Source organism: Protopterus annectens, chromosome 9.part0, assembly GCF_019279795.1.
Source record: "Protopterus annectens isolate FY-2018-M chromosome 9.part0, PAN1.0, whole genome shotgun sequence".
NCBI classification, from domain to species: domain Eukaryota; kingdom Metazoa; phylum Chordata; order Ceratodontiformes; family Protopteridae; genus Protopterus; species Protopterus annectens.
Window position 1 is genome coordinate 268,741,833 of NC_056743.1, and position 18,295 is coordinate 268,760,127.

At 38.6% G+C, this 18,295-nt stretch overlaps 1 protein-coding gene across 2 annotated transcripts in view; it reads right to left on the reverse strand.

The window, feature by feature from the left end:
- PTPN5 (protein tyrosine phosphatase non-receptor type 5) overlaps positions 1–18,295 on the reverse strand; it is a 772,658-nt gene that overhangs the window by 86,534 nt on the left and 667,829 nt on the right. For both annotated transcript variants that reach the window (XM_044082854.1, XM_044082853.1), the window contains one exon: positions 4,407–4,544. In XM_044082854.1, the coding sequence (XP_043938789.1) occupies positions 4,407–4,544 (138 nt within the window). The remainder of the gene's footprint in view (positions 1–4,406; positions 4,545–18,295) is intronic.

The following is an 18,295-nucleotide window of genomic DNA, read 5'->3' on the forward strand; positions in this document are numbered from 1 at the left end:
TAAGCTAATTTGTAGCTCAGACCCCATGTAAATTTTTTTTTTTACTATAGTACATGTTTTTTTAATAACTGGCAAGAAACTAACATCGAATGCTAATTATAATGACTAGCATTTGCTTATTGTACATGTCAGCTTAACATGGATGTGTCAGGTGGAAAAAGAAATACACGCACGTGCACACACACACACACACACACACACACACACACACACACACACACACACACACACACACACACACACACACACACACTTCTCAAAAAATGTCTCTTGTTGAAGTCTGTTAAAAGCTGCCAGTGCATACATATTCATTCTTCTATTGTATTTAGAGCTAATGTACAAAATCTGTCCTAGTAAACCTAAGAAAGAATGTTTATCACTTTACAGTTCTTGCTGCTTCTCCAAAAGAGAGTCAGCTGACCATACAATGGCCATGCTTTTTCCTTCTACTCAAGTCAGCAGGAAACACTGTTGCACAAGAGGAAACAAATGAGGATCATTTAAAAAAAAAAAAAAAAAAGACAATTCAACTCAACAGATGAGCAATAGAGTAGTAGGAACCATGCTTGTGTGAATGGAGGAGGACGGGGATAGTTTAAAAAAAAAGGAGAGAGTATTTCAGGGATTGGGGCACTCATAGTTGCACAAAGTTTCAAGGGTGTAGTGTTACACCTGATAAACAAGTTACTTTTCCCATGGTACATAAGCATCTTAGAGCAAAATACAAATGCATTTATGGTAGAACAGGCGTATTTATAAAGAATGTTAATAACACAGATGTTTCTCGATTATAAGGAACTACATGAAGTCTGGGAATGTGAAATTGACCAATAACCCCTGAAGTAAATATTAGAAACTACTACAGGAACATTAGCAGAAGGTGAAACAAGTCAGCCACAGGAAAATGGCAAGAAGGCTTGGGTTAATTTGTTGGGACTGGTATCCAGTGTTAGGGTAGCCAACAATGCTGTCATAATACCTTTATTAAAGGTAATGTTCATTCGTAAAACCAGTAAATGAGTCTGTAACTTTGAATAAATATCAAGAAAAAATTAGTCTCTTATAGCAGACTTTTAGGTAAGAATAGCTTCCAAAGCTAAGGATAAACATAAGGCATTTTTCAGTTATATCCACGGTCTTATGAGCAACACCCAACAATGTGCGGAATTAGTTATAGTTGGAACCTTTTATACTCAGCCAGAAGATATAGCAAATCTGCTGGCTGATAAATTCAGCTCAGATTTCACCTCCCCATCACCCCCAGTTCTCCCCCAAAGAAATACCCTTCACATTCCACCACCAATTATCACCAATGAAGAGGTAGCCACTGCACTCTCTAAAACTAAAATCACAGCTTTAATGGGGCCCAATGATATACCGTGTTGCCTCTTAAATAGCTTAAATTAGGACCTATCAGGTTCAATAGGATCTTTATTTAGCCACAGCTTCCAGACTAGCGTTGTTCCGATAGACAGAACAGCTGTGGTCATCTCTCTGCATAAGGGAGGACTATCAACTTACCTGGGACTTGCAAGTTCAACTAGTCTTTTTTTAAGGCCATGGAAAGAATAAACATGGGTTTGATAAATAATGACATAGGAAACCTCCAAACATGGCATCTGGCCCAATTTGGATTCATCAAGGGCAGGTCATGTCTACTAAATCTGGTGGACTTATTTGAGAAAGTCACTAAGGCCATGGGGTCTATACTACATGTTCAAAGAGTCAGTTTACCGAATGGCATTTTACATTAAAAATGACGTTCAGCGAATTGTTTTAGTGAGATCGGAAAATATGCTCTTTCCTCACTGTAGTGCAATCTCAGAGTTGGTATATGTAATTAGCGGAGGGTGTGGGGGGTGCAGCCATCCACAAGAGCAGGTTCGACGAACAGCATTTTCGATGCATTCACTGAACTGACTTTTCGGGCTTGTGATATAGACCCAAGGCCACGGATGAGGGCAAAACCACACATACTGCCTACCTTGACCTGGCCAAGGCAGTTGATACAATTCTCCACTCACATATTATAAATAAACTCACAAAACTGGGCATAAATCCCAATGTCATCAGACAGATAAACAACTGACTCAAGGACAGGACACATGCGGTTAAACTGGGTGATTCATGTTCCAGCAAAAGGCCATTTACTAGTGGTGTGCCACAGGCTTAGTGACAGGACCACTCCAGTTCAGAATATACTTCTCAGATGCCAAGGCTGAAGTGGAAGGCCACTGGATGACAACGTTTGCAGATGCCTGCAATCTGAGGGCAATCACTGAATCCCCTGACAATGTAGATATCCTTCAGGAGGGTCTAAATCAGACAAATGATTGATATTAGAACCATGGCCTGAAACTAAATGCAAAGAATTGCATTATTGCACACTTCGGGAGATCAAATAAGCCTGCCAACTACAACATTAATTACATACCCATAAGAGTAAACTCAGAGGTGAGGGATCTAGGTACACAGCTAGACAGCAGCCTGAACATTGACTGTTATGTCTTTGCAGTGGGAAGGAAGTCCTATGTGGCACAACTTATAAGTAAAGGTTTGGTATCCAGATCCAGGGAGATTATAGTCCCACTGTACACAGTCCTCATAAGACCATTATTTGAGTACAATGCACCATTTGAAAAGTACTTGACTACGCACTTACAACAGCTGGACCGATCTCAGAGGTTCCTCACTAAGAAAATGCAGGGTGTTAACATGTCCTATGAAGATAGACTGAAAGCCCTTTCCCATTTACTCTGTCTCCTATTGACTATTAAGGGGTAACCTGAGCTTGCCCTGCAAGTCACTAACAAAGCCAGCCTTGATGGAGCTGCTACATATCTGCAAGACAAACAGTCTGAGGGTCACCCATTCTAGGGATCTGAATTTAGTCAGTGAATCAAACAGAACATGCTGGAGAGACAGATATGTATCAGAGATAGCCCCTTCTTTGGAATTGGCTTCCTATTCACATTAAGCAGAGTTCTTCCCTGGCCCTCTTCAAGACCAGCAGTAGAGGATGAGACATTACTATGGGCTTGGAAGGTTCTTTCCTTTAGACAGCTGTGAAACCAGCAGATAGTATTACCTCCAAAGTCCAGTCCTTTGAGTTTGTTGAGAAGGGTATGGTCGACTGTTTCAAAAGCCTTTGTCATGTCAACAAAGAGACCTGCAGTAATAAGTCCCTTATTCTGGTTGCAATAAATGGTATCATTGGCTATTACTAGGGTATTAAAGGTACTGAAGGCATCACATAGCAGGCCATAGTTGTTGATATGCTTCAGTAGTAGTTGTATAAAAGTTTTTGAAATATTTTGGTAATAGGGCACAGGGGAGATACAAGTCTTTAATCCCCCAACCTATTACGAGAAGTGACTTTTGATGGACAGATTATATCTCTATGTTTGAATGGCGGGGGGACAGTGCCTAAAGTGAGAGACAAGTTAGCTACAAGCCTTAGAAAGGCAGGATGAAGACTGTTGGATTTAAATCCTGAATTTCTGAGTTTGAGCAGCAGGGACTTTGTCCGTTTTACTGAAATTTCAGAGAAGTGAAAGGCTGCTACATAACAAGCTAAGAGGTACAGATCAGGGGATGACAGTTCTTGTTCTTCATTGGTGGGGGGGGAGTAAATTGTTGGAAATGCTTTAGTTATGTCAGTTATAGGGGACTGCAAAAAGTGAGCATAATCGTTGGGAATAGTGGAATGATTCAATGTTAAGGGCTCACTCTTGGTAGCTAAAGAGTCATTTAATGCCCTTAAGTGTTTTATTTATTTGCATATCTGATTGAGTCTAGATCAATTTGCCTCCTGTTTCTGCATAAAATACTTGACTTTTGCAATAGAAGTCATTTGTTTTTTCTTTAAAGTCAGAAAAGTCTGGGATATCTGTGTATTACTGGGATTTCTTTTCTGGTTCTTCCAGGCTGAATCGCTGGCTTTAATTTTGTTTTTAATATCCAGTAAAAGTCATGGGCTACTCTATGACCTACCTGAAGATTCTTAAGCAGCACAAAAAAAGATAAACTCAAGTTAGTCAAGAAAGCAATTTCACACATAATTTCAAAGGGATGCCCAGTGATAACACAAGTTTGTAATTCATAAAATGACAATCAAAAGTTAGACCTTATAGTTGTAGTGAGATGTGCTACCCTTATTTGCTTTTCTTGGAGAACTCATTTAAACTGAATGATTTTAGAAATGGAATTATCTTACACATTTTTCTGAAGCAGACTCTAGCTACATCCTTCAGCAGAAGTAATGCATGCTATATTTTCTACCATTACTTACGATTTATGAAGTTTTAATTAGTAAAACATTTTCACACAAGATCATTGGTAAATGTATTGTTTCATTCTTTTGTTTGCAACGACAGAAGAGCAGTAAGAAGCTTGGCATTATGTACCTCATTCTTTTCTTCTATGTTTGTAATCATTACAATGACAGGGGAATGCTGCTGCCACACCATATTCCAGAAATCGATGACAGTATTTACTGTGGGTCCCTGAGTAGCAATATATACTTTTTCCTCTTCTCCATAGCCCTGTGAAGAGCAAATACGCCATCATTAGAAGACCTTCATACATTTATAATCAGCTATTGTATATGTGTGTGCATGCATTTGTATATATGTATATGTATATATATATATATATATATATATATATATACACACACACACACACACACACACACACACACACACACACACACACACACACACGTGTATATATATATATATATATATATATATATATATATATATATATATATATATACATTTTGGTGTATACATTTTTTACAGGCCTAATTACAATGTAAAGTCAAGAAAAGTACATTTCAGAAAGTTTTTTTTTTAAATTTAAGATTGACAATTAATGATTTCCAGGAAATAAACTGACATTTATTACAGCAGTCAATGTATCTTTTCAGAAAGTCTGTTTGAGTTGCATAATCATAGAATATTAGGACATAAAGATCAATATATCAAATACCTAAACAAGTGAATGATGACAAAGTGTTATTGTATACAACGAAATTAAAACGAAAAATTTCACACTGAAATTAGACATAAAGGAAGACTTTAAGAATGAGGAACAAAGATTGAAATAAACAGTCTATTGGTTTGTGGCCATCTCCATTGTGAAGCTTAATCTGTAGTGGTGAACACCCCCTTGTGACACTGAGTTACAAGTATAAGACAGGGAATCACACTGCACTGCTATACAACGTATTAGTCTGTTGTGGGAACCATCTTTTTCTTTGGATACACAAGCAGATTGCCAGAAGGAGTTTCCAAAAAATAATTTTTAAACCTTGAACTGGGACTTCTTTTATTCTGCTTAGTCCAGAATGTTGGCAAATGTAAGTATACATTTACATAAAACTGAGTACTTGTTTTAAACCTATAAAACTATAGTAACCACCAGTTATTCAGTGCTAAATATCATTCTTTTAGAAATTTGTGACTCCACACTGTCTTAAAACTGCAAACATTTAAGCAGGATTTGGGAAATAAAACTTTAAATGTGTGAAATGTTTTGTTTTGCCTTAAAAAAATTACAAATGGGCAAGTTTCCTTGAACGCCTTCCTATAACCCACTACTTAAATCCAAACTTCTGTATCTTGGATAAGTGTTTTCCAAATATAAAACAATTTCAAACTTGATACCTGTCTATCTGGGTTCACTACATATGACTGAAAGTTCATATGACCGAAAACTCATTTGACTGAAAAACAGCACTGGCAGGTATATGCCCTGTTCCCCAGTGTAGTGCGACCCAGGAGTGAGAATATATTGTAGGGGGGTGTGGGGGGCATTGCCCCCACATTTTGCAACCAGTTTTTACTGATGTTGTATGTTTTAATGCATTTTTAATGGATATACATGTATATAATAGTGCATAAACTGCAGTTATGTGGGGGGCATCCCCCAGTCTGGGGGGCTGTGCCCCCCACACCCCCCAACAATATATTCTCACTCCAGGGTCGCGCTACAGTGGGGAACAGGGCATATACCTTGCCAGTGCTGTTTTTCGGTTAAATGAGTTTTTGGTCAAATGAACTTTCGGTCATTTGGTCTCAGTCAAATGGGCTTCAGTCATAAGAAAATTCATTCATATGTAGTGAACCCGTCTATCTATATACGCATACATATTTCAAACTTTATAGCTGTCTATATACACATACATATACAATCTATGAATTTACATATGCTTAAACTGGTATATCGATGATGTCCAAGCAATGCATTTTTCTCTCTGTTTTATCGAATGTCAGAACAGGGATCATTATTGTTCTAGACACTATGTTACATTTACATGCATAATAAACAGCCATGGGGAAACAAGAAGATATGTAATACAGTGAGTACTATAATTAAACTGACAAATGTTTTCAATTTTGTTGGAATTAAATGTTTAAAATGTCAAATAAAGGTTATGTTCTTGCAGCTGATGAAAGAGCACAGGGAAAAATGTACAGTGTTGTTGCTGTCATCCATAATTTTGTACAATCTGTGTTTTCTTAATAATCACCTACCATTTTCTCTTAAGACATTAAGGGCATCTTGTAAGTCTGGTTTAAGCCAAAGCAGATGCCAATCCCTCCAAATAGCATTGGTACCATATTTATTTTAATGTCATCTGTTTCATCTGTTTGGAGGAATTGTTGGTGTATCGGAGTCTACAAGCATTACTTCATTATTTATCCTATGTCATTCCTCATACTACATTTTAAATTTGCAGTATGTGGTATCATGGGTGGAACTTAATAGAATGGAAGACATTGATAATAGTGTGAAAAAAACATGCCTAGTGATTGCATTAAATAGTTAGAGTTCTTTATTTATTTACATTAACATCTTTTGTGTTCCTAGATTAAGAGATGACCATTCTATCTCTATCGGCAGCTCTTAACTGATTAAGAATCTGTCAGTAATTAAAAACACTGGATTTAACTCAAGCTCAGTTTTTAATCAGAATTCATTCAACCAATCCAGAAAAGTGGCTCAAAGAATCATGCATACAGAGCACATCATCTGCATTTAGTTTTTATTAGGATGTGGGTGGTCTTTGCTTCATGCTCATTAGTCTCTCTTAAAAACAATAAAAGTAATCTTATCTGAATACACAATAGGAAACCCTTACACAGGATGGCTCCCTGTTGTAGAAGAAGTAGTAGTCCACAAAAATCCACAAAAACTGACAGGCCAAAGAAGAGCCATAAAGACGACAAAGTGGACTACTGAGGATCAGAAAGAAATTATGTATTGTTACTCTTATGTAAAAAGCATAGAATTTATAGACACAAGATATACTAAATGATTAAGAGGGAAATTAGAGGAAAGAAAAATACTTCCACAAGAAAAACTGTCAGAAGCTTCAAATAAAAATTTGTATTCATTAATGTAACAGATTTGTGAAAAACATTATATAGATCAAGACACTCTGATCTGTTTAGAAAAAGAAGCATCTGAGGAAGTGTGAAAATATAAACAGCAAAACCTACAGATTTTTGAGAAGTATAAAAAAGAAATATGGACATGGGAAAAAGATAGATTTGGTATGTTGCAATATTTATGCAAAAGAGAAAGCCAAATTAATCAATATAAAGAAGGCAGCCCCAAAGATATTCAAACAGAAATATAGGCAAAGGCATCCAGATATGGAAAATTTCACAATAAAAATATATGTTACAAAGAGGGAATGTAGAAAAGAAGATTAGTAAAGTAGAAGTTAAAAAATAGAAGTTGAAGTTATGGAGTGCCTGCGAAGTGAATGATTTGGTCTGGAAGGTCTAACTCAGGTTACATCATAGCATGATCCAGTGAGCCCCAAAGTAAGGAGAAGCAAGAAGATCAGGAAACATCTGAAGAAGAAATATGGATATGGGAAAGAAAATGATATTTAATATGGTGTAATATTTATGCAAATGAGAAAGCAAAACTAACCAATACAAAAAGAGCAGCACCAAAGATATTTGAAGAGAAATACAGGCAAAAGGATCTGGACATGCAAAACTTTACAACGCAAAAAATAAGATAAAGAGAAAAAGTAGAAAAGGTGATTAGTAATGGAGAAGTTAAAGAAATGGAAACTGAGGTTATGGATTACCTGCAAAGTGAAGGCTGCAGTATAAAAAATCTAATTCAGAAAGCACCACAACAGGATAGAGCAATGGATATCCAAATTAAGGGGAAACCACTAGAATGGGAAGCAATTGGTCAGGAGCCATATGAAGACATTTTGGAGCCTTCCACAGGAAACCAGTATAAATATTCACTTGAAGCTGGACAGCAAGGGAAGGAACAGGAAACTGTGGAAACTCTGATGCAGTCAATGTTGAGTAGTGATAGGCCAGTGAGTTCCCATACAACAGAGCAATGGATGGCACAGGATGAAATTGAAGAGAATGTGCCACAAGAAGATGCTTGGAAGATGCTATAAAACTTTCTATAGAATACCCAATTAGTTGTCTGTCAGGGGCCAGAATCCCCCATATCACACATGCACTCAAGTCTCTCAACAACAGGTACTGTTATGACTCTGTCACAGTCCATGTTGGTGTGAAAGACTTGAGATGTACCTCCCTGGACTATATGAAGAAAGACATGATTGAACTCGCTGAATGTGTGTCCCAGGCAGGTATGTCCCTAGCCTTAAGCAGCATTCTACCATCACCCAGAAGCTTCAATACAAACAGAAAATGATTGACTTTAACAACTGGCTTAGTTTATGGTGTCATTCCAGGGGTATCCAGTACCGGACAGCCTGGGAAGATATGATCAACAGACCATGATGCTTTGCCAGAGATGGTCTGCATCTCTCTCACTTGGGCCTCAGGCTTCTGGCAAAGGTACTTGCCTCCCCTATAGTGCCTTTTTTTTTTTTTAGAAAAAGTGACGTGGTTAAAACTACCAACATAAAAATTTCAACAAAACCCAAATTAAAGGTCATGCTGCTAAATGCTAGGAGTCTAAACATGAAACTGCATTCATTGCAAGCATTCTTATCCCTGGAAAATGCTGACATCTGTGCAGTCACAGAAACCTGGTTCAGAGCTGCAGAGGGCACCCCAGCCATACCTGGTTACTCATACTGTCATACATTCAGACCCCAAACTGTGGGTAGTAAAGCCACGGCAGGTGGCGTTTCAATATATATTAAAGACATACACACCTCCAGGCTGGTCAAACAGTATGACACACAGCAGACACTGCAGGTGCAGTTAACCATTGACAAGACCCCTATACAAATCATAGCTAGCTATTGGCCCCCAAATCTGACCCAAGATGCCCAAACTGCCTATCTAGACCTCTTCAAATCTATCAAGATTAAACCTTTTACCCTGATCCTGGGTGACTTTAACTACCCAAACATAGACTGGAAGAACTACTCATGCCAGAACACCAGTGCCCAGAGATTCCTCGATTTTGTCAAGGCAAATACTTTGGAACAGCTAGTTGATACCCCCACAAGAGGTGATAATATCTTGGACTTGGTAATAACCAACATAAGTAACCACTGCAGCATCCCTGCAGTATCATCCTCCCTTGTAAGATCCAACCATAAAGCAGTCATGTTTGAAGTCACCATCTCCCCTGACCCCCTCCAGCTAGAGTCAAACAAACTTTTCCAAAGCTGATTACAGCCTCCTGAGGGATGGTTTAAACAACTTCACAGCCCCCTCTCCCTCTCTAGGAACTGGCACCAGTATCCAAAACTATACCAGATTACTATACGAACATTTATATAGATGCATGGCATCAGGAATACCTGACAGTACCAAATCATCCTCCGCAAGGAAGAGTAAACCTGTCTGGTGGACATCTGCAATAAATAAACTCTATAACAAAAGAAAGAAATTGCTGTCCAGGACCAAGGAGGAGCAGGTGCCCAATTGGAGTCAATCTCTCCTTAACCTAAACAAGCAAATAAGAGCACTAGTGAAATCCTCCAGAGCAAACTTCGAATCCAAATTGGCCACATCTACTAGAGACAATCACAAGGCCTTCTTCACATATGTCCATAATCTCAAAGGTAGCACCCAGATCTCTTCAGAACTGGTGGTCATGGACACCACATATACAAATGCCGTAGATATAGCAAACTTGCTGGCTGACAGATTCAGCACAAATTTCACCCCTCTGCCCCCCCCATCAGTAAATCAGGACATTCCCAGTACCTAACCACTTTCCCTTATATCTAGGGATCAAGGTCATTGCTGCTCTCTCAAAGGCAAAAATTACAGCCTCCATGGGACCCAATAACTATCCAGGCTGCATCCTACATGAACTCAGACAGGAACTTGCAGTACCATTAGGCACCCTATTCAACCAAAGCCTGAGTACCAGCTTTGTCCCATCTGAGTGGAGGACAGCCACTGTCATCCCTTTACATAAAGGTGGAGCGTCCACCGATCTGGGAAATTATAGACCCATCAGCCTAACTAGCATGATCTGCAAGGCCATGGAATGGATTATCATGCAACTCATTAACAAGGACCTTGGCAACCTCCAAACACTCGATCCCACACAGTTTGGCTTTGTCAAGAGGAGGTCATGTCTGTTAAATCTGGTCAACTTTTTTGAGACAGTCACCAAAGCCATGGATGAGGGGAAGACAGTGCAGACCACCTACCATGACCTGGCCAAAGCCTTCGATACTATTCCCCACTTGGGCATAATAGATAAACTCTCTCAACTAGGCATCAATCTATATGTTACCAGATGGGTAGCTAACTGGCTCACTGACAGAACCCACCTAGTCAAAATAGGGGAAGCCACCTCAAGCAGTAGATCCGTACTGAGTGGCATACCCCAGGGTTCGGTCTTGGGGTCTCTTTTACTTGGGATATACATTTCTGAGGTGCCAGCCAAAACCAGTGGGCTACGGCTGACCAAGTTTGCAGATGACTGCAGGCTGGTAGCGGTCATCAATTCCCCTAGTGACGTGGACATCCTCTAAGAGGGTCTCACCAAAACAAATGACTGGTGCCAGAAACATGACCTCAAGCTGAATACAAAAAAATACATCATCATCCCCTTTGGGGATAGTGATGTCCCCACAAATTATCACATTAATAACATCCTAAGCACACAGTCAGTTGTGAGGGATTTGGGCACCCAGATTGATAGCAACCTGACTTTTGACCACCATGTTGTTTCTATTATATGGAAAGCTTTCTACATGGCCCACCTCATAAGTAAGGGTATCTCATCCAGGGACAAGGGGGTCATAACATCCCTATACTCTTCCCTTATAAGGCCCATTATTGAGTACAACACCCCATTTGGCATGTACCTTATAAAGCACATGCAGCAAGCTGGAGAGACCACAGAGGTTCCTCACCAGGAGATCCAGGGCCTCAAAAATCTACCATACACAGATAGGCTAAAAGCCCTATCCTTCTACTCTGTTTCATAGAGAATCCTCAGAGGTGACCTCTGTCTAGCATACAGGGTGATCTTGGACACTGCCTTGATGGAACTGCTGCATATCTGCAAGTCAAGCTCCCCTCGAGCAACCCATACACGTGGCCTCAACCTGGTCTGTGACATCAATAGGACTTGTTGGTGGGACAGATTTATGTTCCAGAGACTCTCCTATCTATGGAATAGACTCCCTTTCCACGTCAAGCAGAGTACCTCTTTACCCCTTTTTAAGCGCAACCTGGATAACTGGATGGGAAATAGAAAATACATCCCTGGGATTCCACCCGTGTCCCTACTGGACAGGGGCATCGGGTGCTGATTTGTTTATGCATGGGCTAAACTCTTGGCTGGGCTTATGAGGGCCTCTGGGTCAATATCCTAGTAATGTCCTATGATCCTATGGAAAACAAAAAACGTGCCCTTAGTTTAGAAGAAAATGAACTAAGAGAAGAGTTGCTTGATTTAATAGACATAGACAGACATACTAAGACAATAAAAGAAATAGACTGCAGAAGGTCAACAAAACCCAAAAAGTCAGAAGTTTGATAAAACAAATGAATGCAGTAATTAGGACTGTCCATAGGGATCCATGTGATATAACAGAAGTAAACAGGATATATTACTGTGCAGCAAAATTAATAACTGATAAAGTTCTACCACAAGAACATAGGGTAGTGAGGGAAAGGAAGGGGAGAAATTGAATACCATCTTGGAAGTATCAAATAGAGAAAATTATAAAGAAATTAAGAAGTGTCACTGTTGGAAGAATATAGAAGAGGGAACAGATGAACAAAAATACTAAGACAGGCAGACATGATAAAAGCAATGCACAGTATTAGAACTGACCAGGATCTATCATGTACTATCGCAAATAAACTAAAAATCTCAGCACAGGTGGAAAAACTTAGAAGATACGCAGACAAATGTAAAGGAAAAGTACAAAATAAGCAATTTATTGATGAGAAACAAAGTAAAAGAAATTGAAAGACTGCCAAAAAAAGAAGAAATAATACATTTTGGAGAAGTATCTATGAAGATCCTGTGGAACATAACAAAGATGCTAAATAAACAGAAGTAAAAGAAGGAAGATTAAAGGTATAGGATGTGAAATGGGATGAAGTAACGGCCAGAGAGATTAAAACAAAGTTAAAGAAAAGCCTCTAATTGGAAAACCCCAAGCCCAGATGCAGTACCTAACTTTTGGTTAAAAGTATTAACATTTCTGAATGAAGATTTAGCCATGAGTAAGAACTATTTATATGCGCACCCCGAACAGACAGTAACCTGGCTAAGAATAGGAATAAGAATGCTCCTACCTGAGAGTGAACCTGCAAGCTACCCTAAAATTATAGGCCGATAACTTGCCTTCCAGTGATGTATAAACTATACACCGGAACAGATGCCAACAGAGTTTACAGTCATTTAGAAGAAAACTCAGTTATGGCAGTAAAACAAAAGGGCAGTAAAAGAAAGTCATATGGAACAAAGGATCATTTGTTGTTAAATAAAGTCATAGTGGAGAATTGTAAAAAGGGGAAGAGTCTAAGTATGACATAGATGACTACAAAAAAGCATTTGATAGCATCCCACAACAATGGATAAAAGAGTGCTTAAAAATGTATAAGATACACCCTACACCAATCGATCGACTACATTACAGCGACCATGAAAGAGTGGCAGACCACTTTGCAACTAAGCCAGGATAAAGAACAAATTATTATCCCAGGGATAAAAATTCAAAGGGGGATATTCCAGGGTGACTCTCTGAAAACAACAAAGTGTAAAGACATCTCATCTTTTCTTTGTTGATGATTTAAAACTGTATAGCTCAATAGCTCATTAGATGAGAAACTGAAAGTACAACTGCAAGTGTCAAAACTTTTTTAGATGATATAAGAATGTCGTTTGGTCTTGATAACTGTGCAAAAGGAACCTTTAAAGCAGGAAAATGTTAGTTTGGGACAAGAATGTGATATAAAAGTGCTTGATCAAGAGGGAGTATATAAATATTTGGGAATTGATGAAGGATCAACAATAAAATATGAACAAATGCGAATAAAACTTAGTAAGGAATACTTTAGAAGATTTAAGTTAATCCTGAGAACAGCGTTGACATCTAGGAACAAAATCCAAGTTATAAACCAATTTGCTCTTCCTGTCCTAACTTACAGTTTTGGAGTGATTGACTGGCCCCAAAATGTGTTGGATAGATTAGATAGGAAAACAAGAAGGATGTTTCATGCTCACCAAATGATTTATAAAAATCAGTGCGTACCAAGATTATATATTCCCTGTTTCAAAGTAGGGATGGGCCTCCTTGAAAGTGATTACATATATAGATCTGCAATTGTGGGACTCCACACATATCTGCTGACCTCACAAGACCCAACCATAGTGAAAGTTGTGAAACATGGGGAGAATAAATCTAAAATGACTTCTCTGCTTAATCTAGCAGAAGCATATCAGTGTCAATCAGGAATTCAAATCAAACCAGAAGTAGATAAAAATCAGGCAGCAACTGAATGTGCCAAAACACAAAATAAAGAATATAAGGTGAAGGACCAGATGAGAAGGCAAGAAATGTGCAAAATGCATGAATATAGTTGCAAGTATAGAAAACCTCCATTTTCTCATGTTGATCTGGATCGAACACAGGAATGGTTAAGGAGAGGTGAATTAAAACCAAGAGACGAAAGGTTAATATTGGCGGCCCAAGAGAGTGGACTACTTACACATTGGTTTACAAAGTCCAAAGAACGTGTGAGAGAAATGTACAAATGCAGGTTTTGTAAAACACAATTAGAAACCGTTCTACACCTCGTTGCTGGTTGTGACATACTAATGGCAGAAGGACTGTATACTGAAAGGCATAATAATGTAGCAAGTCTGTTGTACTGGGGATTGGGCAAACATAATGGTACTGAAGTGGTTGAAAAACATTTGAAACGTGCGCCACAAAGCGTCATAGAAAATGAAGAAGTCTACATCACATGGGATCACCCATTACCAACAGTTCAAAAGACAGATGCTAGAAAATCGGATGTAGTGGTCCATGAAAAGAAGACAAAATTAGTATTGATCATTGAAATTGCCACACCCATTGATTACAGTGTCTTGCATAAAGAGAGGCACCAAGTCATAAAATATCAGGATATGTAAGGAGAAATGAGAGCAATGTGGAAGAAAGTTCCCCAGACAGTTCCAATAGTAGTAGGAGCAACAGGTCTTACAAAAAATAATCTACAATAGTATTTAGATATATTACCAATCCATGTAACCCCATACGAATTGCAGAAGGAGTCATTACTGGGCACATTGCAGGTGCTGCAAAAAGCACTTCTGGCTGACATCAAAGATTGAAACAATACTAATTTCATGAACTTTTATCATACTTTGACTTAGGAATGGGGTCCATTCCTGTCATGGTATTAGAACCCCAAAGGATTTGGAGAAATTAAAAAAAGGCCATAGTATTTTTAAGCAAGCACTCAATTTTGGCCATTTGCAAAATGTCTCCTTTGCTGTTTGAATATCAGTTACTTCTCTCTTTTGCCAGAACTATTTATTTAAAAATTAAATCTGATGTTTAGTGCAAATGTATCTTTCAGTTTTTTTGTGTTTTATATACCTGTGAAAATAGACTTGCTGCATCAACATTTGGAGCAATTCAATATTGTTCATCAAATTATGCATTAAAATTATTAAAAAAATGTTTTCAGTGCTGTCTCACATATAATGCTATTAAATATGTATAAAACATAAAAATGAAAAGAGAACTAGCTATCTAACAATGCTGTAGACAATATTCACTCAGACTTTACAACTCTGTTAAACATTTTTGCCACATTTTTTAATTTACAGGCCTCATACTACATAATACTATCTCAGAGGTGAAACTTGATGCCCACCTATTTTCATTGGAAACCCCTGTTTGGGTCAAAAGACCTTGTACATAACTTGCTTTAATTCCACCCGTGTTTCTTGGACTATGAATCACTACAAGACTGCCCAAATCATCTTTCCTCGAACCTTGTCGTATGCTTTCTGCAAGTCTAGCAATGCCCAGGATGGATGATTTCCTCATCTCTAGCTTCTCCACCATCAGTCTTACTGTAAACATCAAGTCAGTTGTTTTCTATCCTGATCTGAATCTGCTCTGCTCATCTCCCATCTTGCTTTCTAATACCCTGCATTTTCATTTCTCAATCACCCTCTCCAGAGTATTCATGCTATGTGACTGGATTTAAGTACCACTACACTGCCCAGAGTTGTGAATGTCTCCTTTGTTCTTGCACACTTGCACTCAGATGCTTATTTTTCCACCATCTGGGATATGCCTAGCTGTTCATACTGCTATAATTACCTGCTGAAGCCATTTCTTCCCTGACTTACACATCTTTTTCACATCTGCCATGGCTTCATCTGAGCCTGCTGCTTTCCCTGACTTAATCTTTCCTAGTGCTTTACTTACTACTTCTCAGGTGGGCTCATCTTCCTTTTTCATCTTAGGCCATGTTTGGGGGCAGCACACCTACTGTGGAATTTTCTTCAGCCAGAAATTTGGAAGTATTCCTTCCATCTGCCTTTGATATCTTGTGGACTGGTAAGCAGGTTGTTGCTGATATCCTTTAGGAATGATGCCTAATGATCCACCGTCTTTATATTTTTGCCTTCCCCTTGCAAACAGAGAGTTGCTTTGTGTCACCTGCTGCTTTCCAGAAGTTGGCAGAGTGCTTCTGATAGCTTGTAATGACTCTTTTAGTTTCTTTTAGTGAACTGGTATTCCTTCTTAGACCAGTTCATCTTTTCTATCTCCCACTTTCTACTGCATTCCTTTCTTTTGATAACTTCCTGGATTCTGCATTCCACTGCCAGCTTTCCTTAGGTACCTTATTTACACAGCTGGCTTGGCTGTATATCTGTTCTATAGGCTTCACACATGCTGCTTTGAGATGTTGCCATTCTTCTTCTTCATCGACTCCACCTATTTCCTCTTCTTCCTGAGGTACTACATTCATGAGTACATTCTTGAACTTTTGTGCTTTCACTCCACTCAGTTTCCAGGTCTGCAGTCTAATCTCTACTAACCTTAAAGCATACTCTGACCCACTGCTTGCAACTGATTGTGACCACCAGTGGATTTATTCTTGTTGCCTCCCCCATATTGACTCGGGCAGTCCTGTTATGAGCATTCAAGTCCAACATTATCAGCACCAGCTACTGTTGCCCTGCTTTATCTAGTAGATCCTGCATCCACTGCCTGAATGTGCTCTTCTCCACCATAACAACCTGACAGTGAACCTAAATTCAGTCTCTAATCCTTAGTTCATGCTTGGCAGTTTGACTGATTTTTACATGTAGCTTTCACTCATCTCAGCTATCTCACATAAACCAGGCTGGGATACTGGACAATGACTGACCAGTAGCTTACTGACCCTCCCCAGGTCCCCCGGGCTTTATGATGGGCACATACTGGACAACAGAAGCAACAGACCACTCCCACTTTTAGTATGGGTCCTTGTAACAGGTTGAGGTAGGATAGGTGCTGAACCTTCTTTTCACTGGCAAATACCCATGCCTGCTTTTGGCAACATTAGTCAAAGTGACCAAATCACCTACAGCCAAATTGTACACTGTCAAGAGGCTAGCCCTGATATGGCAAGAGTAGAGTAGTCTCTGAAATAATCTAGAATATGACTCAGTAGTGGATTAAGCTGTTCTTGTATAAATTGTGGTGTCTGTGTGTGTGTGTGTGTGTGTGTGTGTGTGTGTGTGTGTGTGTGTGTGTGTGTGTGTGTGTGTGTGTGTGTGTGTGTGTGTGTGTGTGTGTGTGTGTGTGTGTGTGTGTGTGTGTGTGTGTGTGAGTAAATCAGTAACAGTACTAATTACTGGTCTAAAGGACCAAGTTCTTTGATCCTAAACAGCATTAGTATATCATATGTGCATGGAATTCTGGGAAATTCAAATCATAACACTTTAGACATTGCTTTGCTAACTATACCATCTATGAAAGCATCTTCACAATATCTACCTGTTTTTGTTTTAAAGCATTCAGTAGGATTTATTTTTATTTTATTTATTATTTGTTGACTGGGTTAGCACCACTACTAATGAAACTCTTCATATGTTTTAGTATGAATAAAATTTGCACATTTGATTTTTAAACCATGTTTTAAGCACCTTTACTGAATTATCACTTGTGACATTGGCAAGCTTATATAAAAGTAATCAACCATTTTAACAAGTTCACATATACAAACATTATATATCACATATATTGCTCGATATAATATAATCAATCCAACATCATACAACTTGTTCAGTTCCTGCTTTCTTTTAAACCTCATTCCCCCTCCAAAACATTTTTCTGTATCTATTGGTACTGCAATTTCCATTTTTTTTTCTATCTAATTTACTCCTACCATTTCTAAAGATCCCACTTCCTCTTTTTTATCTATGTTACAAAATTCACTACTTCAGGTATGGTTGGTTTACACTTTTATTTCCATTTTCTAGTAACTGCTTTGTTTTACAGCCACCAGAATTAAATAAACTTAATGACTTACTATGTTTAGGCAATTCAGATTCTGTATTGCAGCTCAGAAAATGATTTACTTAGTTATACTCAGCTGCTCACCTAGTATTCTTGACAGAGTATTCTGTATGGGATTTTTAAGGTCTGCCAACTCATTTCACTCCTAGAACATACTTTCCCAGGTTCATATTTCTTCCCTATTACAGCTCCAACATTTGCCATCTACCCGAGGAAAAGTTCTTTCAAGTCTCCCTGGAGTATGAAAGCAACTATGCAAACACTTCCAGACAAAAATCCTAAATCTTTACATTTTGTTGCATATTT